Genomic DNA, 19,286 nt, shown 5'->3' on the forward strand with positions numbered 1-19,286 from the left:
TAGTTATCTTATCTTATGGTTAAAATGTAAAGGAAAGCTAAATAATCTGAATAATGGGTTGGAAAGATTTGGAAAGATAAATAAAGGTTTGCTTGAAAATATGGAAGGCAGATAAGTAGTTTTGCATACAAACTGATGATTCAAGCCTCTCCTATCTCTAATTAGTTGCTCTGGATACATTTGTGCAAATTTCAGATGGTTTAAGTATGTTGGAAGAGTGTGAGAGTGTAGTAAGAAGGCAGAAAAAATTTGTAACTTGATTTGATAATTAACTGCTCAATCAAATTTGAGATGGCCCTATCTGAAGGATTCCAGACCATATTTATTTGATCTTTAAGACTTTATGGGGCTGCAATTTACTATTGTTTTGAGCTTCGATTACAGGGATGGTTGTCACAAAGCCAACAATAGAATGGCATGTGCTGCTCACTGAGAACTGCCAAAGGTGGGATATCTGTGCCTGGGAAAAGTTTGGAAGACAACCTTGGTCACGACCTGGAAAGGTTCTTCTTTACTCTGTTTCTCAATTTTAATATTTCCTTTCTGAAAAGGACAACTCCCCACCTGATTACTCCTAAGGTGCTTTCAGGACCTAATGGCTACACGATTACCTATCAGATCTTACTCTTACCTGGAATCAAACAGAGATAAGCAAGTTCTTTCCTTCTGGTAAGATATATGACATTGTCGTCTTTTTCTTTTATAGCAAATTTCTATAATCAAGAAGTTCTGTAATTACAGTACTAAATCTATTAAGTAATAGATGGAAATGAGAACATCTCTGAGCTACTGTAATAGGATGCAAGAATAAATAGCTTACAATTATAACCTATATTCATTGCCAAATAAAATAATATGGAGTTAACATCCATCAAAGGAGGAAATGATTAGGCTAAGCAATAAGACAAAGATGTAATGTGATAGATGTCTAATTAAATAGGATATCAAAATTTTGAAAAAAGCAACAGGATCAGATTGCTCCCTCTTAGAATTATAGACTTATATACATACATGTACATACATACATACATATACATATATGTGTATATATAATCGCCTTCCAAAATTTATCACGTTTTGCTAAGAAGATCTTAGATTTGGATTTTTGCACAAAAATTGTACAAGATAATAGTAAAAGTGAAATTATTTCTACTTTATTAAAGTATTTGTCTGATAAATTTAAAAGATGGATGAGTTCATTTTATGATTGAACCCTCACATTTTGAAAGATTATTTTACCAGCTACAGGATTTAGGTAAGGACAGAAGCAGCAGATTATATATGAACTGAAATTCTTGGAAGTTTCAAAAACCAATATCCAAATTTAAGTGATTAATGATTTATACTGTCAAAATTATCTGAGAACTTCTACATCTGAACCAGAGAAGCAGAACTCCCTTTTTGAACTATCCTAAGAATAAAATCTATTGTCAAAGAAAGAACATCTAGGAACCAGAGAACTACATGAGATATCTAGGATTTAAAAAGTGTTGCTTAAATGGACATTAGGAATAGGCAACTGGGATATAAGGAACCTAATGTAAGTTAAAATTGGCTATCAAAATTATGTTGATTTCTATGGCTCATGCTTAAATTTTCTTGGTTATCTTGGTGACGTGTAAATCTCCCTTCTCTAAACTAGTCTATTGTGAGCCATGTAAGTAGTTTGATCTGTACCTGACTTAATGTAATTATCCAATTTTGTGTACTGTGAGAAAAACTTCAATGTCTTGCTTGAACCTTGCCCTGCATGACTGGGAAACAACCATTTCTATGTACCTGTAGCTATGTTAGTTATATTGTGTTGTTTCCTCTCAATTATCAAATCATATGTTTTCTTTGAGCCCCTGTCAGGTCTGTCTGACTATTCCCATAGCTGCCAACTTGGATCCATCTGTCACATCTAAATAGTTCCCCTGCTCCTGAGAGGGCATCTGAGTCCATGGGAGACCTTGCCCTTAAGTTTTGAAGGAGACTGAAAAAGACTACAGCAGATGTAGATAGTTTTCCAAACAGTCTGAAACAGATCTGAATGAAGAACAGCTCCCTCCCTACCTGAGCCCCCTTACGTACCCAAGACTGGTTTTGGCAGCTTTAGGTTATTTTCACTTAGTTGCTCCATATTTCCATTATGGCAGGGCAGAGCCAAGATGGCAGAGTAAAAGCAGGAACTTATTTGAGCTCATCCCCAATTAACTCAAATACCTGTAAATAATGACTCCAAACAAATTTTAGAGCTATAGAACCCACAAAATGATAGAATGAAATACATCTCCAGCCTGGCAAACTGACAGGAAAGGTCTATCACACTGGCCTGGGAGCAGAGCACAGTGCTATGTGGGCCATGATGGCACATACCAGCAGCACAGACCATCTGGAGCAGACCTCAGGGGATTGAATTACTGGCAGATGTGGTGATTTCCAGACTTCCCAAGCCATAAACACTAAAAAGAAAGTAAAAAGTCTGTGGGGAAACTCTGTTGGAACTGGTTGAGAGAGGGGCATGGTTCATCCCCTACCCCTGGGACAGCATAGGTGGCACCAGCTGCTTCCTGAGTTCCAGACCCACAGATGGTGGGAGTACCAAACAACTTACCAAAGTGCAACTTCAGGAATCTATCTTCTGGCGCTAAGGCAGGATTCTCTGGCTTTGACCTGCTGGGATCTGGGTCACAGTCTTTGTTGATGGGCCTGGGACGAGGATTGCTGGTGTGGCAGAGCTTGTTGAGGCTGTGGAGAGGCAATCTTCCTCATAGTTCTGAGGCAGCTGCCTAGAAAAAGATCTGGCAACAGCTGCACTAGACCCCAGAAATTTGGGACACAGCACTCTCCACTCTGAAAGCAGAGTTCTACCATGGCAAAGAGCTCAAAAGTTAAGTATTTGGTTGGCAAGAGGAGCAAGCAGAGGAAGAGAAATAAAACTATATAATCCTTTTGTGGTGATAAAGAGGATCAAAGCAGAACCAGAAGAAGACAACAAAGTCAGAACTCCTCCATCAAAAGCCTCCAAGAAAAATATGAATTGGTCGCAGGTCATGGAGGAGCTCAAGAAGGATTTTGAAATCAAGTAAGAGAAGTAGAGGAAAAATTGGAAAGAGAAAAGAGAATGTTGCAAGAAAATCATGAAAAATGAGTCAACAGCTTGCTAAAGGGGATCCCCCAAAATACTGAAGAAAATATATTCCCATTATGCTCCCTACCTTGATCCCCATTTGCAGCCTGCTCCTTTGTTAGTTTGCAATTGCCCTTCAGTGATTGCCCATTTCTGGGGATGTCCAACCAGGCAAAAAGCAACCCCTTTTCTCATCTCCTCACTTACTCTATGAGGCAGACTCTGTCTGACAAAGAATTTAACCTTATCTTTAATGTCCCCTATTTCAGAAAGAGTTTGGGAAAAACTTGAATCAATATAAATAAAGATTTTTAGAACACTGTCTGCCCCGTCCTCCCCCCCCAAAAAAAAAGAGAGACAGAGAGAGAGAGAGAGAGAGAGAGAGAGAGAGAGAGAGAGAGAGAGAGAGAGAGATTTTTTCCATACCCTCTTTGGTCTCTCGGTAAAGCCTTCCAGTTTGACTTTGACTAAAAGGAGGAAATGACACTCTTTTAATATCAATTTAGTAACCTTAATAAGGACCACAGCCTGAACTAATCAACTAGAAGAAGAGCCTGGATCAACAGCTTCTTTGTTCTCTGAGTAAACTCAGAGAATACCTTTTCCTATGTCAACAAAGCCAGATGGGACAGACATTTTAGACTATTAAGGATGAGGCCCTTAAGCTGAGGCACTACCTTGAGAAATTTAACTTTTTCTTATCTTAATACTTTTTGGACATGTGCTATGTGTATTATGGTATGTTAATGGTAAAGAAAACCCAGATATCCTGGGTTATAATTTGAATTGACACTGTCAAATCTCTTATGTTATTATATTTGCCACCTATTCAATTAAGAAAATTCCTTTCTTGAAATTAAAGATAACTATAAACATATGAAGAAATGCTCTAAATCACTATTGATTAGAGAAATGCAAATCAAAACAACTCTGAGGTACCACATCTCACCAGTCAGATTGGCTAAGATGATAAAACAGGAAAATGACAAATGCTGGAGAGGATGTGGGCAAATTAGAACACTAATGCATTGCTGGTGGAGTTGTGAATTCATCCAGCCTTTCTGGAGAGCAATCTGGAATTATGCCCAAAGGGCTATAAATACTTTCATATCCTTTGACACAGCAATACCACTCCTAGGATTATATCCCAAAGAGATCATAGAAGTGGGAGCAAGACCCATATGTACAAAAATGTTTATAGCAACTCTTTTGTGGTGGCAAAGAATTGGAAATTAAGGGGGTGCCCATCAATTGGGGAATGGCTGAACAAGTTGTGGTATATGCATGTTATGGAATTCTTGTGCTATAAGAAACGAGGAGCAGATGGTCTTCATATTTACCTGGAGAGGCTTATACGAACTGATGCTAAGTGAGAAGAGTAGAACCAGGAGAAATTTGTACACAATTACAGACACAACATATGTGTGATGACCAACTTTGATAGACTGGACTCTTCTCAGCAATGCAGTGATATAAGTCAATCCCAAAAGACTCATAATGGAGAGAAATGTCTACATCCAGAGAAAGAACTAGAAAGAACTGAGTTTATATCCAGATTGAAGCAAACTACCTGATCTTTTTCCTTTTTTTGTTTGGTTTTATGTCTTTATAACCTGACTAATGTCTAATGTGCAAGTGTTTACATATCCTATACTTGCCTGTATGCTGCCATGGGGGAGAGGAGAGTTAGGGGGACAAAATTTGAAACTCAAGGAATTGTGGAATTGAATCTTGTAAACTTAAAGTAAAAAAAACAAATTAATAAAAATTATCTAAACACACAAAAAAAGAAAATTCCTTTTTCATACAATGATTAAACATTTATGGGGATCATAAATTTGAGTGAAACAGCCATCCTGATTTGGAATGGTTCTAAAATTTATATAAGCTTTCTCATTCTTTTGTTTAGGCAATCAGATTTTATCTGGCTCCATACATGCTTGTATTCAGCTAGCTTAAAGGGAATAAACAATATGAATTTCCATGTCACCTAGCCTGTTTGCCTCCTGTAGCCAAACTTTCAGGTTGACAATTTAAAATGATAGGAATGAAATTGCTCTCTTTCTGAACTTTTTTACTTCTCCATATTTTAAAATGTTCCATTGATATTCTTCTTGGGTTTGGGCTGGTTTTTTTTTTTTAGTTCTTCACATTAATCAGTAACTAACTACACCACAAATATCAAGCAAAATAACTAAACACATTGTTCATGTCCTAAAAAAATAATCTATGTATGTGATTTACGATGCCTAATAGACTGTGAACTATTTAAGGACACAAATACCATTTTAAACTATTTCTTTAATTCCTTAGCATGTGGCTTTTGCATATGGTGGATGCTTTTTTAAAGCAAATTAATTCCTTAATTAATTACTAAATTAATGTCGGCTGTTAGTAGAATATATTGATTTGGACCTGGTCACATATATAGTAAGTAGTAGAGTCAGAGTACAAACTCAGCTTTCCTTAATCTAGGCTCAAGGAGTCATTATTTAAGCATGTTCTTTGAAATAATATGAAATAAAAATAAAATAGCCAAAGAAAAAGCAGTAACAACAACTCAGATGACATTATGAAGACTTTTTTACATTATTTCACCTTTGATCCAAATGTCATTAAAAAGCCTGATAGGTGGGCAATTGTCAGGATAAAATTCTTAATTAAAGGGAACTTGAGAAATAGAGTTCTGTCCCTAATAAATGAAATAGAATTACAAAAGACAGCATGTGGCTCTAAGTTATAAAAACCAGAGACCCCCAGAGAAAAGAAACCTTGTGATAATCTTTTTTGCAGTTCTCAAATGGAGGAGAAAAAAAAAAAGATTAAGCCTCCTCGTGCTCTTCAGGGAAACCTTGTGATGACTTTCTGATCTCAGCCAGAGGCGAGATTTCTATTTTAATGGTCTTTTCCTTCACCCCCATACTTTAAAAAATTGTCTATTACCCACCCTCAGCAGCCCACAAGATCCACAGACTTTTCAGGCCCTTTTTCTATTATAATGCAATCTGCATCTCAGGATAGCTGAATGGATGGGAATTTGCAGCTTGTCTAAGGCCAAAACAAATAGTTCCTTTAAAAGGAGCATCATAGTGAGATATCCTAAAGAAAATTCACCATCAAAACAAAAGCAAAAAATCTCCAGCCAGATCATCTTTTCAAAATAAAACGTTTGCTAATACTCTTTAACCCTAAATGCATTTGCATGCATCTGCATGTATGTGCACATGTGTCTTCCTATATGCACTCATACGTACATGCACACACACATGACACACACAACAAACACATATGGGAAATAGATCTAAGTTACAGGTAAATTGTATGTTACAGGTGAATTGCGATGTGCCTTATTGTGGGAACTTTCACCAATGAAATCAGAGATGCCAGACTTGTTTCCCCTACTGGACTATATGTTCCTTGAGGGCTGGTGATTATGGATTATATATGTGCAATCCTTTAATATGCTGGCATATAGTAGGAATACTTTATATATTGACTGATAAAGCAATATGGTAGGCCTTTTTGTATTTTAAAATGTATCTCATTCAAACTTGCCTGGTCTTTAGGAATAGGCTGACATATTATTTAGTGCTTCCTGTCTTACTCTGATGAAGTTATAATCTGACCTGAATTCTGATTCGTAGAGTCAATTCTGATTCATATTCTCCCCCTGGCTTAGCACAAAGCCTGGTATATAGTAAGCGCCTAATAAATGCTAGTTGATTGACTGATTGATTAGACTGTCAGTGTAATAGAGTTGAGGACCCATGTTCAAATCCTCTCTTTGTCTATAGTCACATAGGACCATAGATGTAGAGCTTGAAATCCCAAGGAACCATACAGTTCATCCTACTCATTCACATATGATAAAGCTAAGGTCTAAAAATGTCAAGTGACCAATGGAAAATGGCAGAACTGGGAATTAGGAATTCAAATCCAAGTTTTCTGGCTCCAAATCCTATTCTCTTTTCACTATGCCACACACCTTCCACTATACCACATAACCTTTAAGTACACACTTAATACCTATGTGACCATGAGAAAATCATTTTACCAATCTGAGCCTCAGTTTCTTCATTTGTATAATAATGGGGTTGATGACGTTCAAGATACCTTTTAGCCCTAAATATGTGATCTTTTGAATATTTCTTTAAATCAATAAAATAACATGATTCAAAAGATTTGTCTTAATTAATTAATCATTAGTAAATCAATTGACAAACTCCAAGGGTTCCTTGATAGTGAGGAGTGTCACTTTAAAAATTAACTTTGCTATGTGGGCTATCCTCCAATTTCCAAGAAAAGCAGTCATGTGCTGGACAGAAGATGAGAGCTTAAGACAAAGACTGGAAGTGTTTGAAGTTCGAGGTGGGAGGAGATACTATTTAAGTTTCAGCCAATGCATGTGATGATTAGAGGCTAAAAGGGAGTTGGAGAGGAAACCAATTAGCCAGCTGAGAAGGAATTTGTGGAGGGCCAGGGGAAGAATGCGTCTGGTACCTCTGTGTTATATGCTGTGTATTTTTCCAGGTTCTTTGGGGCAATTTCCCAGAACCTGTGTTTCATCCAAGAACCTGTTAGAGAAGGAATGCTGCCCAATATGGAGTGGAGATGGCTCTCCTTGTGGCCAATTGTCAGGCAGAGGCTCCTGTCAGGAGATCCACATTTCCAGGGCTCCACAGGGACCCCAGTTTCCTTTCTCCAGAGTGGATGATCGTGAAGAATGGCCCTCTGTCTTTTACAACCGGACCTGCCAGTGTTCTGGCAACTTTATGGGGTTCAACTGTGGTGACTGCAAATTTGGATTCTTAGGGCCAAATTGCCTGGAGAGGAGACTGCTGCTAAGAAGAAACATCTTTGACTTGACCATACCCGAGAAGAACAAGTTCCTTGCCTATCTCAATTTGGCTAAGCATACTATCAGCTCAGATTATGTCATCCCAATCAGCACCTATGCCCAAATGAATAATGGTTCAACCCCCATGTTTAGGGACATAAACATTTATGACCTCTTTGTCTGGATGCATTATTATGTGTCCCGGGACACACTGCTTGGGGGCTCCAGTGTCTGGAAAGACATTGATTTCGCCCATGAAGCTCCAGGTTTCCTTCCTTGGCACAGATTCTTTCTCCTGCTATGGGAACAAGAGATACAGAAACTCACAGGGGATGTGAACTTCACTATTCCCTACTGGGACTGGCGAGATGCTGAGGAATGCACTATTTGCACAGATGAGTATATGGGAGGTAATCATCCAACAAACCCAAACATCCTCAGCCCTGCCTCATTCTTCTCCTCGTGGCAGGTAAGGAGTAATAGGAATGAGTCTGATTGCTTCTTATTTAAGAAATACTATCACTACTGATACTAATACTAATATGAATGATAAATTATATTCTATAGTATTTAATAGCATGGAATATTTTCTTCATAATTACCTTATTTGATCCTAAAAACAACCCTGTGAAATAATTAATATGTTATTTGCTTGTTTTGGTCTAATCTTGTAATGCCTTTGCCTACCAGAATTTCTTTTAAGTAAATTTACTAAGGCAAATAAATAACACTTCTGCAATCTATGCTATTAGAAAAATGCTTGGGGCACTAAAAATTTCAACTGCTTACCCAAGGCCAAGTAATCAGTGTGTGTATTCCAGAAACAATGGCAGTATTGATTTGATCACTGAAAACTTGGGGTGCGGTATATACAAACCAAGCCAGACAGATGCCAAGATGGTCCCAGTAGATAGCTAGATGGAAAGTGAAGCATGGGCTGTTCTACAATGGGCTAGATAGAATGATCTAGGTGTGTTTGCACTCATTCACTCACCAACTAAGCTCCAAAGCCCTCAAAAGGAGCAAATTAATTCCCCCAGAGACCAGGGCATAGTTTCTAGAGGTCTGATTCAGAGGGTGATTTTTCAGGTAGAAAGAAAGTAGGATAGTGGAAAATTGAAAGGGAAAATGGCTTTAGTGGTGAGGTTTATAAAATATTTTCCTTACTATAACTTGGAGCTTGTCCTAGAAGTTAAGATCTTATATATTATAATCAATTTTAGAGATGAAGTAACTGAGACACAGAGATGTAAAGTGAGTTATGTAATGGCTACACAGCCAGTTTATGTTGGAGCAAGGGCTTCTGACTCAGAAATAAAACAGATAATTGATTTAGAGTTGAAATAACATTGCTGTTTTTGTTCAGTCATTCAGTCGTGTCTGATTCTCCCTGATCCTATGTAGATGTATGTCTATGTAGAATTTATTTGCCTTAGTAAATTTCCTTAAAAGAAATTCAGGTATGCAAAGGCATTACAAGGTTAGACCAAAAACAAACAAATAACTCATATTAAAGCATATACTTTGTTGTCCATGGAGTTTTCTTAGCAAAGATGCTGGAGTAGTTTGCTATTTCCTTCTCCAGCTCATTTTACAGATACAGAAACTGCATCAAACAGAGCTGAAGTTGCTCAGGGTTACACAACTAGTAAGCGTCCGAGGCCAGATTTGACCTCATATCCTCCTGAGTCCAGGTTTTATACTCTATCCTCTGAAACTTTGAGCTTCCCAGACCATCATAATCCAAGACCTTCATTTTATAGGTAAAAAACTAGTGCCCAGAGAAGTTGTGACTTGTTCTGGTTTATAAGTAGCAATGTAGGAACTTAAATCTAGTTCTCATTATAGACAGTGAAGTTATGCAATGAACAGGGCAGTGGACCTAAGTTCAGGGACACCTAAGTTCAAGTCTGGCCTCAGAACTTTACTACCTGTGTGACCCCGGGCAAATAACTTAACTTCAGTCTGCCTCTATTTTCTCAACTATAAAATGGGGACAATAACAATAATACCCACCTTCCAGGGTTGTGGTGAAGAGCAAGTGAGAAAACATTGTAAAGTGCTTAGCATGGCACCTGGCACTTAGTAGGTACTTACTAAATGCTTTTTCCCTTCCCTTTCCCTCCTTCTGATTTTGAGCCCAACTCTCTTTCCTGTCAGATGATTTCCTCAAAGGTCTTTTTGAGACTATGAAAATTTTTATATCTGAGCCCTGCACTTGCCAATTAAAATGTGTGGATCACTTTTCTCTTTCAAGTGCACACAGCAATCAAGAGAAACTGGAGTACATTCAAGTTCTTACTTGAAAATTGCCCCAAATAATTTTTGGTCACATGGCAAATGTCAGCACCTTATGAAGCAGAGTCAATGCATCATTCAAGGAGAAAAAGCAAAACCTCTCTTCATATCTGTTGGGGAAAGCAGTTATTTTGTGAATGCTTCCAAAACTGCTCACTGAGTATATAAAATACCAAAACATCTAAGTTCTCTAGTCTTCATTTATTCCCCTGAATACTCCTTGGTCTTAAGGAAGTTGGAAACAGAAACAAACAAAACCTTCTTCTTAGCTACCCTTTTGAGAAAGATTGTGGTATCATGGGACACACATGGGATCTGGAGGCAGAAGTCCTGAGTTTAAGTTCCCAGTCAACCCTTTATCGCCAGTTTTATTGAGGATAAGGTTCTTAATCTCAATTTTCTATTCTAAAAATATAGATAATATTGTATTATCTGCCTCATAGTACTGTGGTAGATTTGTGAAAGGGGTGGGGTAGTGCTTTATAAATATAAACTATTGTTATTTTGACATAGAAAACCTCAAAAATGCTCAGAATCATTTCCAAGTAATAAATGACACACATAGAAATAAACATTAGAGCCAAAAATCCAAAATAGAATGGAAAGAACACTGGCTCAGAAACCAAAGGACATTGGTATGAGAATGAATATAGTTTTAGGCCCAGAGCAAGGAAAACCTGAATTAATCTGCCTCTGACACTTGCTAATTGTGTTACCCTGGGCAAATCACTTAACATCTGTCTGCCTCCGTTTCCTCAGCTGTAAAAATGGGGATAATAATAGCACTTGTCTCAAAAACTATCATGAGGATCAAATGGGATAACATTTAAAGTACTTGCAAAAGTTTGAATGCTAGCTTCTGTTTAAAATTGTCATCATCATCATCATCATCATCATCCTGGCCTTACTAATTAATATGTCTTTGGATAAATCACTGAACCTCTTTTGGCTTTATTCTTCTCATCTGTAAATTGAGGGGATTGATTAAGATGATCTTAACAGTACTTTCCAATTCTGAATGTATGAGCCTACATGTTTAAGGACTAATTATATAGGAAGTAACCCATGCTCCAGAGCTACTACCCTGATTCCCACTGTCACTGAAGAGTCAGATCCCCAGAATATGATTATTACATCCCCTCAAAGTTCAAGGGTTGAGAGATGGTTTTGTGGGAATTGTGTGAACCAAACTGACTCCATCTTGTGACTCAGGTTTGGGTCTATCTTAATTCCCCTTCTATTTAATTATATGTCTAGTTCAGTTGCTGTCTTGTGAAAAAAAACTATTCATTTATGGGAATTATGAGAAAACTTTATTGCATTGCTTTATTGCTTTATTTATTTTATTATTTTATTGCTATTGCATAGCCCTACCTGGCTGGGAAGCTGGACCACCCCTACTTGCTGTTGAGAGACCCTTAACTAAGAATCTAGGTTATGTTGACCAGAGACCCAGTCAGATATGAAGATTGATGCAAGGAGTTTTCTCGCAATTATATATCTCAAGCAATCCATATGTTTTATCTGAAAATTAGATCTACTCTAGTCATTCAGGGACTCTTTTCTTGTTTGTTTAATTGAATATAGACATCTGGAAGCAGGGGAACATCTCTTTTTCTGATTTTAGTAAATTATGCCTATTTACTCTACTCCTGCCAACTTAAAAAATCTCCTAATCTTCCCTCCAATTAGAAATCAGATTATATACTCTTGTATCTTGGTTTATATCCTGTTCATTTTTTAAATTAATAAAAATCTGTCTCCCGACGTATTTGAGGTATAGTGTCAAGTTGAGGAGGCTTGGTGCTGATCTGTTATGCAATTGGCATGCATTACTTAATAAATCAATATTCTCAGGAGCTCAAATCTTTTTTTCCTCACTTATTTCATATTTCACTTATCATATCTCTAATGCTATAATTCATAAGTTCTTACCCGTGTGCTTTCCATCATAATTTTTAATATCAATTTACCAGTCAGATTTTATTAAATTTTAGAAAGAAGTATTTAGTAAGGCAGTTTGGTAAGAAAAGTTGATATAATATTTCCCCCCTACTTCCATATCTGTGATATTCTCTTCTGCTAACACTCACTGGACTAAGTACATAGGTGGTAAAGGAATAACTCAGGTGTCCTGGAAATTCTTTAGATGGTGTTCTCAGGATGTTTCCCTTAGGTAAGTTTAGTATTGCTTTTCTACATGGCTCTTTGTAGAAACTTGAATCTATATTCAGTTTGTCCTTGGATTCTAATACATGTGTTCCCATAAGCTATTACTGAGAAGACTAAAGTTCAAAAATTTTTTGACACTTCTAAATTTGGAAGACCCACCTCTGACTAAGGTGGGAGGAGGGAAAGAGATCTAGACTCAAGATGCTATTCTCACCCTCAAGTAATTCTTCTTAGAGGCAGTCTTCTCTCTTGGTTCAACTTTTACTCAAAATTTTCTAGGTCCAACTAGCAAAATGGTTTTATACAGGCCTCAGAAGGCCTGACCATAGTGTACCTAAGCAGATGTCTGGAACTTGTTCAAACCCAGTGAACAATCAAATGTGTTTTCACTGGATAAATGAAGGTTCACATGGACAATAGTAAATTTAAATTGGGATTATTCAAATGATTTATTCAATGGACTCCTTCAACACTTACTTTTTTGTACTTCATAACTTTTTAACTAATCTTTCACTTTTCCTGTATAGAAGGAAGACATAATTATAAAAAATACATATGTATCAAATGTAGACGAGGGTAGCAGTCTGGGTTCTTGCCTATAAACAGTGAGGATTTATAGATGTGTGGCTATTAATCATGCCAACTCCACCCTTAATATTATGTCTCTGTTAAATCCTAGATTTTTACCAAGAAGTATGAATCATTCAGTTTTACTTACTTGCCCACCCTCTTCTCGTGGCCTTCCCTTTGTGTTCATGTATTTATCTACCTTCCCTCAAAGTCATAATTCATATGTAGAGTTCAATTTAGATGATCAAATTCATAGTAAAGTCTGGACCATTAATCACATGTAACCTAGGCAACAAATTCCATTAGATTCCTGGGCCAAACTTCTTATAAGGCATAAATCCCATTTTTGGCTAGAGTCCATCTCCCCTTTACCTAAATCTCTCAACCTTATTATGAAGGCAAGAGACAATACTAATACAAAGTTAAATGTATTATAATGGACTTTCCATTTACCCATTAAATTATTTATTTCATGGCATAACATTATTTAGGGGCAGCTAGGAGAAGCAGTGGATAGAGCACCTGGTCTGAAGTCAGGAAGATCTCAGTTCAAATCTGATATCAGACACTTACTAATTATGTGATACTGAGCAAGTCACTTAACATCTGTTTACCTCAGTTTCCTCATCTGTAAAATGGGGATAATAATAGCACCTACCTCCCAGAGTTTCTGTGAGGCTTAAGTGAGTTAGGAATTATAAAATACTTATCCCAGGCCCTGGAACATAGTAAGGACTATATAAATGTTAGCTATTATTACTATTTCCTGATGATGTCACCACTTCACAGATGAAAAAATTAGGTTGCACTATGTCCTGTGGAATCAAAGACCTTATGTCATAGAAAATAAAAAGCTAACCCAGGGATAAGCATCCTCTCTATCAAATATTTTACCCAAAAACTCAAAATAACATCTTTGCATGAGAAAAAGAAAAATGTAATTTCCAGGGCATTTGGGCTTTATTTCATGTCATGAATTATTTATTTTAGGGGAGATGGAAGGTCTATTATAACACATTCGACTTCTGGTTAGTTCTGCTGCATACCCCATGTTACAACTGAAAGACAGAAGAAAGGGTCACAAAGCAATTACTTCCTCATCATATGTGAGAACACTGTGATTCTTATGGTTGCAACTACATGGATAAGTGGGAACATGGGATTGCTCTTATGGGATATTCCCAGAAACTCAATTCCACTAGAATCCCAGGACGCTGAGCTTTAGGGTCTGCTCCTGCCAGTCTGTCCTTGTAAACCAAGTACTGAAACAGGTCATGTGATACTAAAATGCCTCAGAGGCTAATACCAAAAAGCATGTTGCAAAATTAACTCTTTCAGTGTCTAGACAATACATGTACTTCAGCCACCATATTGTTTTTCTTGGTCTTTGTCTTTTCCCCTACTCTTTGTTTTTTCACATTCTGATGTCATTTCCCTCCAATTAGGCTTCTTCTGTAGCTATGAGTCTCAGAAGGCAAATCAGCTGATGAAACTATATCAGAAGAACATAGTCCTAACAAAGGGCTAGAATCTCGCAATCCAATAAATGTTTATTAAATGCCCACTATGGACCAGGTACTGTGCCAAGTGCTAGAGATAAAACTAAGGAAAAGACAGACAATCCCTGCCCTCAAGGAGCTGATACAATACAAAAAAGGGACATGAGCAGGAACAATTAGGACATCAAAGGTTACCCAGCATGGGGACATCTTATTTCCGGTAGTTGAAAGAGGTTTCGAAGCAAATGCAAATCAGAGCGATCCAAGAACCCAGTTTCTGGCCCTATTAAGGAAAGCATTAGGAGGAGTTTGGTACGCTGTCTTCCAGCCCTCCAGTCAGAAGGGAGACTCACAGATATGTTGTCTAATCAAGGCTAGAATTAGTAGCATGACTGTGAGATCAGAGGTTAGGAGCCTGTCTTGGGGGAAGCACCTTTTCCCCAGAGTTGAAACCAGGGCAGAGAAGAGGATGCAAAGAGGAATCCCCATTACATAATTGCAGAAAACTAGTGTTGGTCTTTTATTTTGTTTCTACTGAAATGAGTATTACTGTCCAATATCAAGACAGTTTAGGTTTTAGAAATAAAAACAAAAGTTAACAAATCATGTTTAGATTTTGTTGATTCCACAGTTCTATCCAAGATTATGTCTCTAAAGAGTACCTACAACTTTGTTAGCAAAGTTAGTCATGTATTGGAATTATGACCTCAGATATGCTCAGTCAGTCACAGACCTAGAATCAAAACATGTTAAAGCTGAAAGAGATTTTAGAGATTCACTAGTCCATAACTCTTAAGTATAAGTGGGGAAACTAAAGCCCAGAGTGGGGAAATGTGGTACAATGAAAATAATATTGCATGTAAGGAAGAAGAACCTAACTAGAGTTCTGGTTCCTCTACTTTCTATGGTGAGGCTGTGGGCAAACTATAGCCCCTCTATGAATTTCAGTTTCCCCATATGTAAAATGGTAGAGGAAAGGCAGCAAACTGGACTAGAGGATTTCTTACTGTGTTTATCTTTCATTTTCTAAGTGGACCATGGCATCAGAGAAATGATGACATGACTTGCAATTGACTTTGATTTGAATGAGGGAGGGCTTTTCAAGCCCACCAGCCTCACTTTCTCCTCCAGAGCCATCTGGATCCAGTGACCAGATATTTATCAGGATGGCTGGAGATGGTCCAGGATGCAATGGGAGACTGTGGCCCTTTTAGGCTAAGGTCTTTTCAAGTACTCACCTAGAGGAAGGTAATACCCAGTCAGTGAAAAGGCCTCTTTAAGAGGATTTGCAAATTCCCTTCCAACACTAAGCATTATGGACACCAAAATAACTCATCAAGATCACAAAGCCAAATAACATAACTAAGACTAGAACCCATATCTCCCACTACTACATACTGCCCTTTCCAATAAATTCTGAGGAAAAGACAAACAGATCACTAAAATATCTCAGAATAAAATGTTGCCTAATTGAATTCTTTTATCTTTTGACTAACTTGGTATAGAAAAAATTTTAGAGTCATTTTAAATTTTTTGAATGACAAAAACCCCCATATTGTTGATATCAAATGGTTCTATTATTCCACAGTGAAATTATTCTGTTTTTATTCAAAAGATACATGGTTTCATCTTTAAGGATTCACTCAGCTAATACAGGTGACAATGTGTCCATATAATATACACTCTGCTGGGCTAGAGATTAGTACCACTTGATGCTTAGTATCTTGCTACTGGGTTGGGTTAAAAAGTCACCCAATTTCACCTAGTCTATGTGCCTGTATACCTATGGCTCCCACTCCTAGGAAAGAGACTCTACTCTCTGCAGCTAGTTCTGAAAAGAATGAATGAAAAGTCCAAAGATTATATGTGTGTATGCACAGAAAAATATAGTATTTATGTCTGTATGTTATATGTACAAACATAGTGTGTATATATTTATACATATATATATTATACGTGTATATGTGTGTATACATACATATACACATATATTTGTGTTTTTAATACACATGCATGTGTATGTGTATTTGTGTGTGTGTGTGTGTGTGTGTGTATCACATGGCCTCTGTGGTAAAGAATAATGCCATATGGCACTCTCAACCTTATCAAATTGTATGAATTAAGGAGTCACTTTCTTTTAAAAATATTTTTTGCTGTTCCAATTAGATGTGAAAACAATTTTAACACATACACACTATGCATGCATAAATATAGATATCTACACATATATTTTACATGTATACATATTTTGTATATGTACATATATGTATAAACACACACATGTGTATGTAATATTTGGAGTTCCAAATTCTCTCTTTCCTTCCCTCTTCCCTCATTGAGAGGAAAACAATTTCATATAGATTATTCATGTACAATCATGCAAAAAATATTTTCATATTAGTCACATTGTGAAAGAAAACAGATCGCCCCCCCACCCAATAAAAGAAAGTATAAGCAAATGTATACATCTGCCTGCTTTCAGACTACATCAGTTCTTTCTCTGGAGCTGGGTAGCATTGTCCATCATAATTCCTTCAGAATTGCCTTGGACTATTATATTGCTGAGAATAGCTTTTATTCACATTTGGTGAATACAATATTGTTGTTGCTGTGTAAACTATTCTTATGGCTCTGCTCACTTCACTTTGCATGAGTTCAAATAATTTTTTCCAGGATTTTCTGAAATCATTTTGCTCATTGTTTCTTAAAGCACAGTAGTATCCCATAACAATTACATACCACAACTTGTCCAGTCATTCCCCAATTAATGGAAATCCCCGCCCCCCCCAGGTTCCATTTCTTTCCCACCACAAAAAGAGCTGCTATAAATATTTTTGTACATATATGTCCTTTAAATAAATCTATTTGGGATACATACCTAGTAGTAGTATTGCCAGGTCAAAAGTTTTTCATGGTTTTATAAGCCTTTAGGCATAGCTCCAAATTATTCTCTGGAACAGTTGGATCAGTTCACAACTCTATCAACAGTGCTTTAGTGTCACAATTTTCTGACATCCCCTCCATCATTTGTAATTTCCTATTTTATTAGTCAGTTTGATAGGTGTGATGTGGGACCTCAGAGTTGTTTTAATTTGTTTTTCTCTGATCAATAATGCTTTAGAGCATCTTCATATGAATATTTCTTTGAAATCTTTGATTTCTTTGATAATTATCTGTTCATTTTCTTTGACCTTTCATCTATTGGGGAATGACTTGTATTCTTACACATTTTAATCAGTTCTCTGTACTTTTAAGAAAGAAGGCCTTATCAGAGAAAAAAAATCAGTTATGATTACTGTGTATTTCCCTCCATCCTTCCCTCACCTATTTCTCTCTGTCTCACTCTCTGTCTCTTTCTGTCTCTCGCTCTCTGCCTCTCTCTGTCTCTGTCTCTCACTCTCTGTCTCTCTCTGTCTCTTCTCTCTGTGTCTCTGTATATCTCTCTGTCTCTTTCTGTCTTTCTGTCTCTCTCCTTTCACGCTGTCCCTCCTCAAAAATATTTTGCTCCTGACCACTGCTTCCCCCAATCTATCCTCCCTTTTTATGTCCCTCCCTTCCTTTATCCCCTTTCTTTCCTATTTCCATGTAGGGTAAGATAGATTTCTATGCCCAACTGAATATGTATATTAGTCCATCTTTGAGTCATTGGTGATGAATAGGGTCAAGAGTTGTCTCCCACCTCCCAGAGCATCTTCCCCAACAGCTATAAAAGCACTTCTTTTACATGAGACAATTTACTGCATTGGACCTTACTGTAAAGTCCAGAATTCCCCTATCTGGTAAATACTGTACTTCCTTCATAACTGTGGAATATTCTTTTGATACCAATGAAAGAGACCAAGTATCTCCAGATTGATTATAGGTGGCAGTTTAATCAATTCTTACAAACAGGGCAATCTTCAGTCTGGGGCAGCTGACAGATAGATTAGTGGATTGCCACAAAAGCACTTCCAAAATCTCCATGTTAATTATAGCAAATAGTCAAAAAAGGAGGAGCTAGAGAGTGTATCACAACTGAATGGTCAATATTTTTGGTTTTCTGATTAGCAATGAGTTGGGTGTTAAGCGAATGTTATGCCCAAACAAAAGTCTGTGTATTGGTAATATACCAGTCACAAATGGGTCACAATATTCTTCTTATTGCTTTCATAGGTCACAGTATTTAAGTTTTGACTTGGTCTCTAAACTATGATCCAGTATCTAAGTTTTAATTTTTAAAGAGGTCACCATATTTGGGCTTCTACCTTTCACAGAGTATGAAGTTTTATGTGTTTTCACTTATTATTATATTTTATGACTTTTCCCAAGTTGGAACCCCACACTCTCCCTTCCCCCTTCTCCTAGTACCTACCTCTTTCTCATCCCTTAACTTTAGTTTTTTTTTAAGATATCATCTAAGGAGTCATTTTACCCTCATATTAAAATGCTGCAAAAAAAAAATCACCATTACTGTTGGTGTGGATATTTCCAATTAACTAAAAACTAACCAGGCATGTACCAGACTCAGCTCAAACTTTTTCTGAGAACAAAAAATTTTCAGTGAATTTCCACCTTAGAATTCAGAAAACACTAAATATCAGGGCTTGAATTGTTGTTTTGTTGATTGTCTAGACTTAAGAAAGCAATGGAGAAAGTTTTAATAATACATTCTATTTAATTTAAAAATATGTTGGGCATAGATATGCATAGATATCTGTAGGGACAGATGGAGTGAGAGAGGAGAGAGAGAGAGAGAAAGAGAGAGTGAGAGTGAAAGAGAGAGAGAGAGAGAGAGAGAGAGAGAGAGAGAGAGAGAGAG

At 37.0% G+C, this 19,286-nt stretch overlaps 1 protein-coding gene across 1 annotated transcript in view; it reads left to right on the plus strand.

Moving 5' to 3' along the window:
* Positions 1-7,499: 7,499 nt before the first annotated feature.
* Positions 7,500-19,286, plus strand: part of TYR (tyrosinase) — a 189,808-nt gene continuing 178,021 nt past the window's right edge. Inside the window, exon 1 of the mRNA XM_069071046.1 lies at positions 7,500-8,418. Within this exon, the coding sequence (XP_068927147.1) occupies positions 7,600-8,418 (819 nt within the window). The 5' untranslated portion in view covers positions 7,500-7,599. The remainder of the gene's footprint in view (positions 8,419-19,286) is intronic.

The sequence above is a fragment of the Petaurus breviceps genome, unplaced genomic scaffold, assembly GCF_028583685.1.
Source record: "Petaurus breviceps papuanus isolate PSGF00001 unplaced genomic scaffold, PetGlider_PUasm1.0 90823, whole genome shotgun sequence".
Taxonomy (NCBI): Eukaryota; Metazoa; Chordata; class Mammalia; order Diprotodontia; family Petauridae; genus Petaurus; species Petaurus breviceps.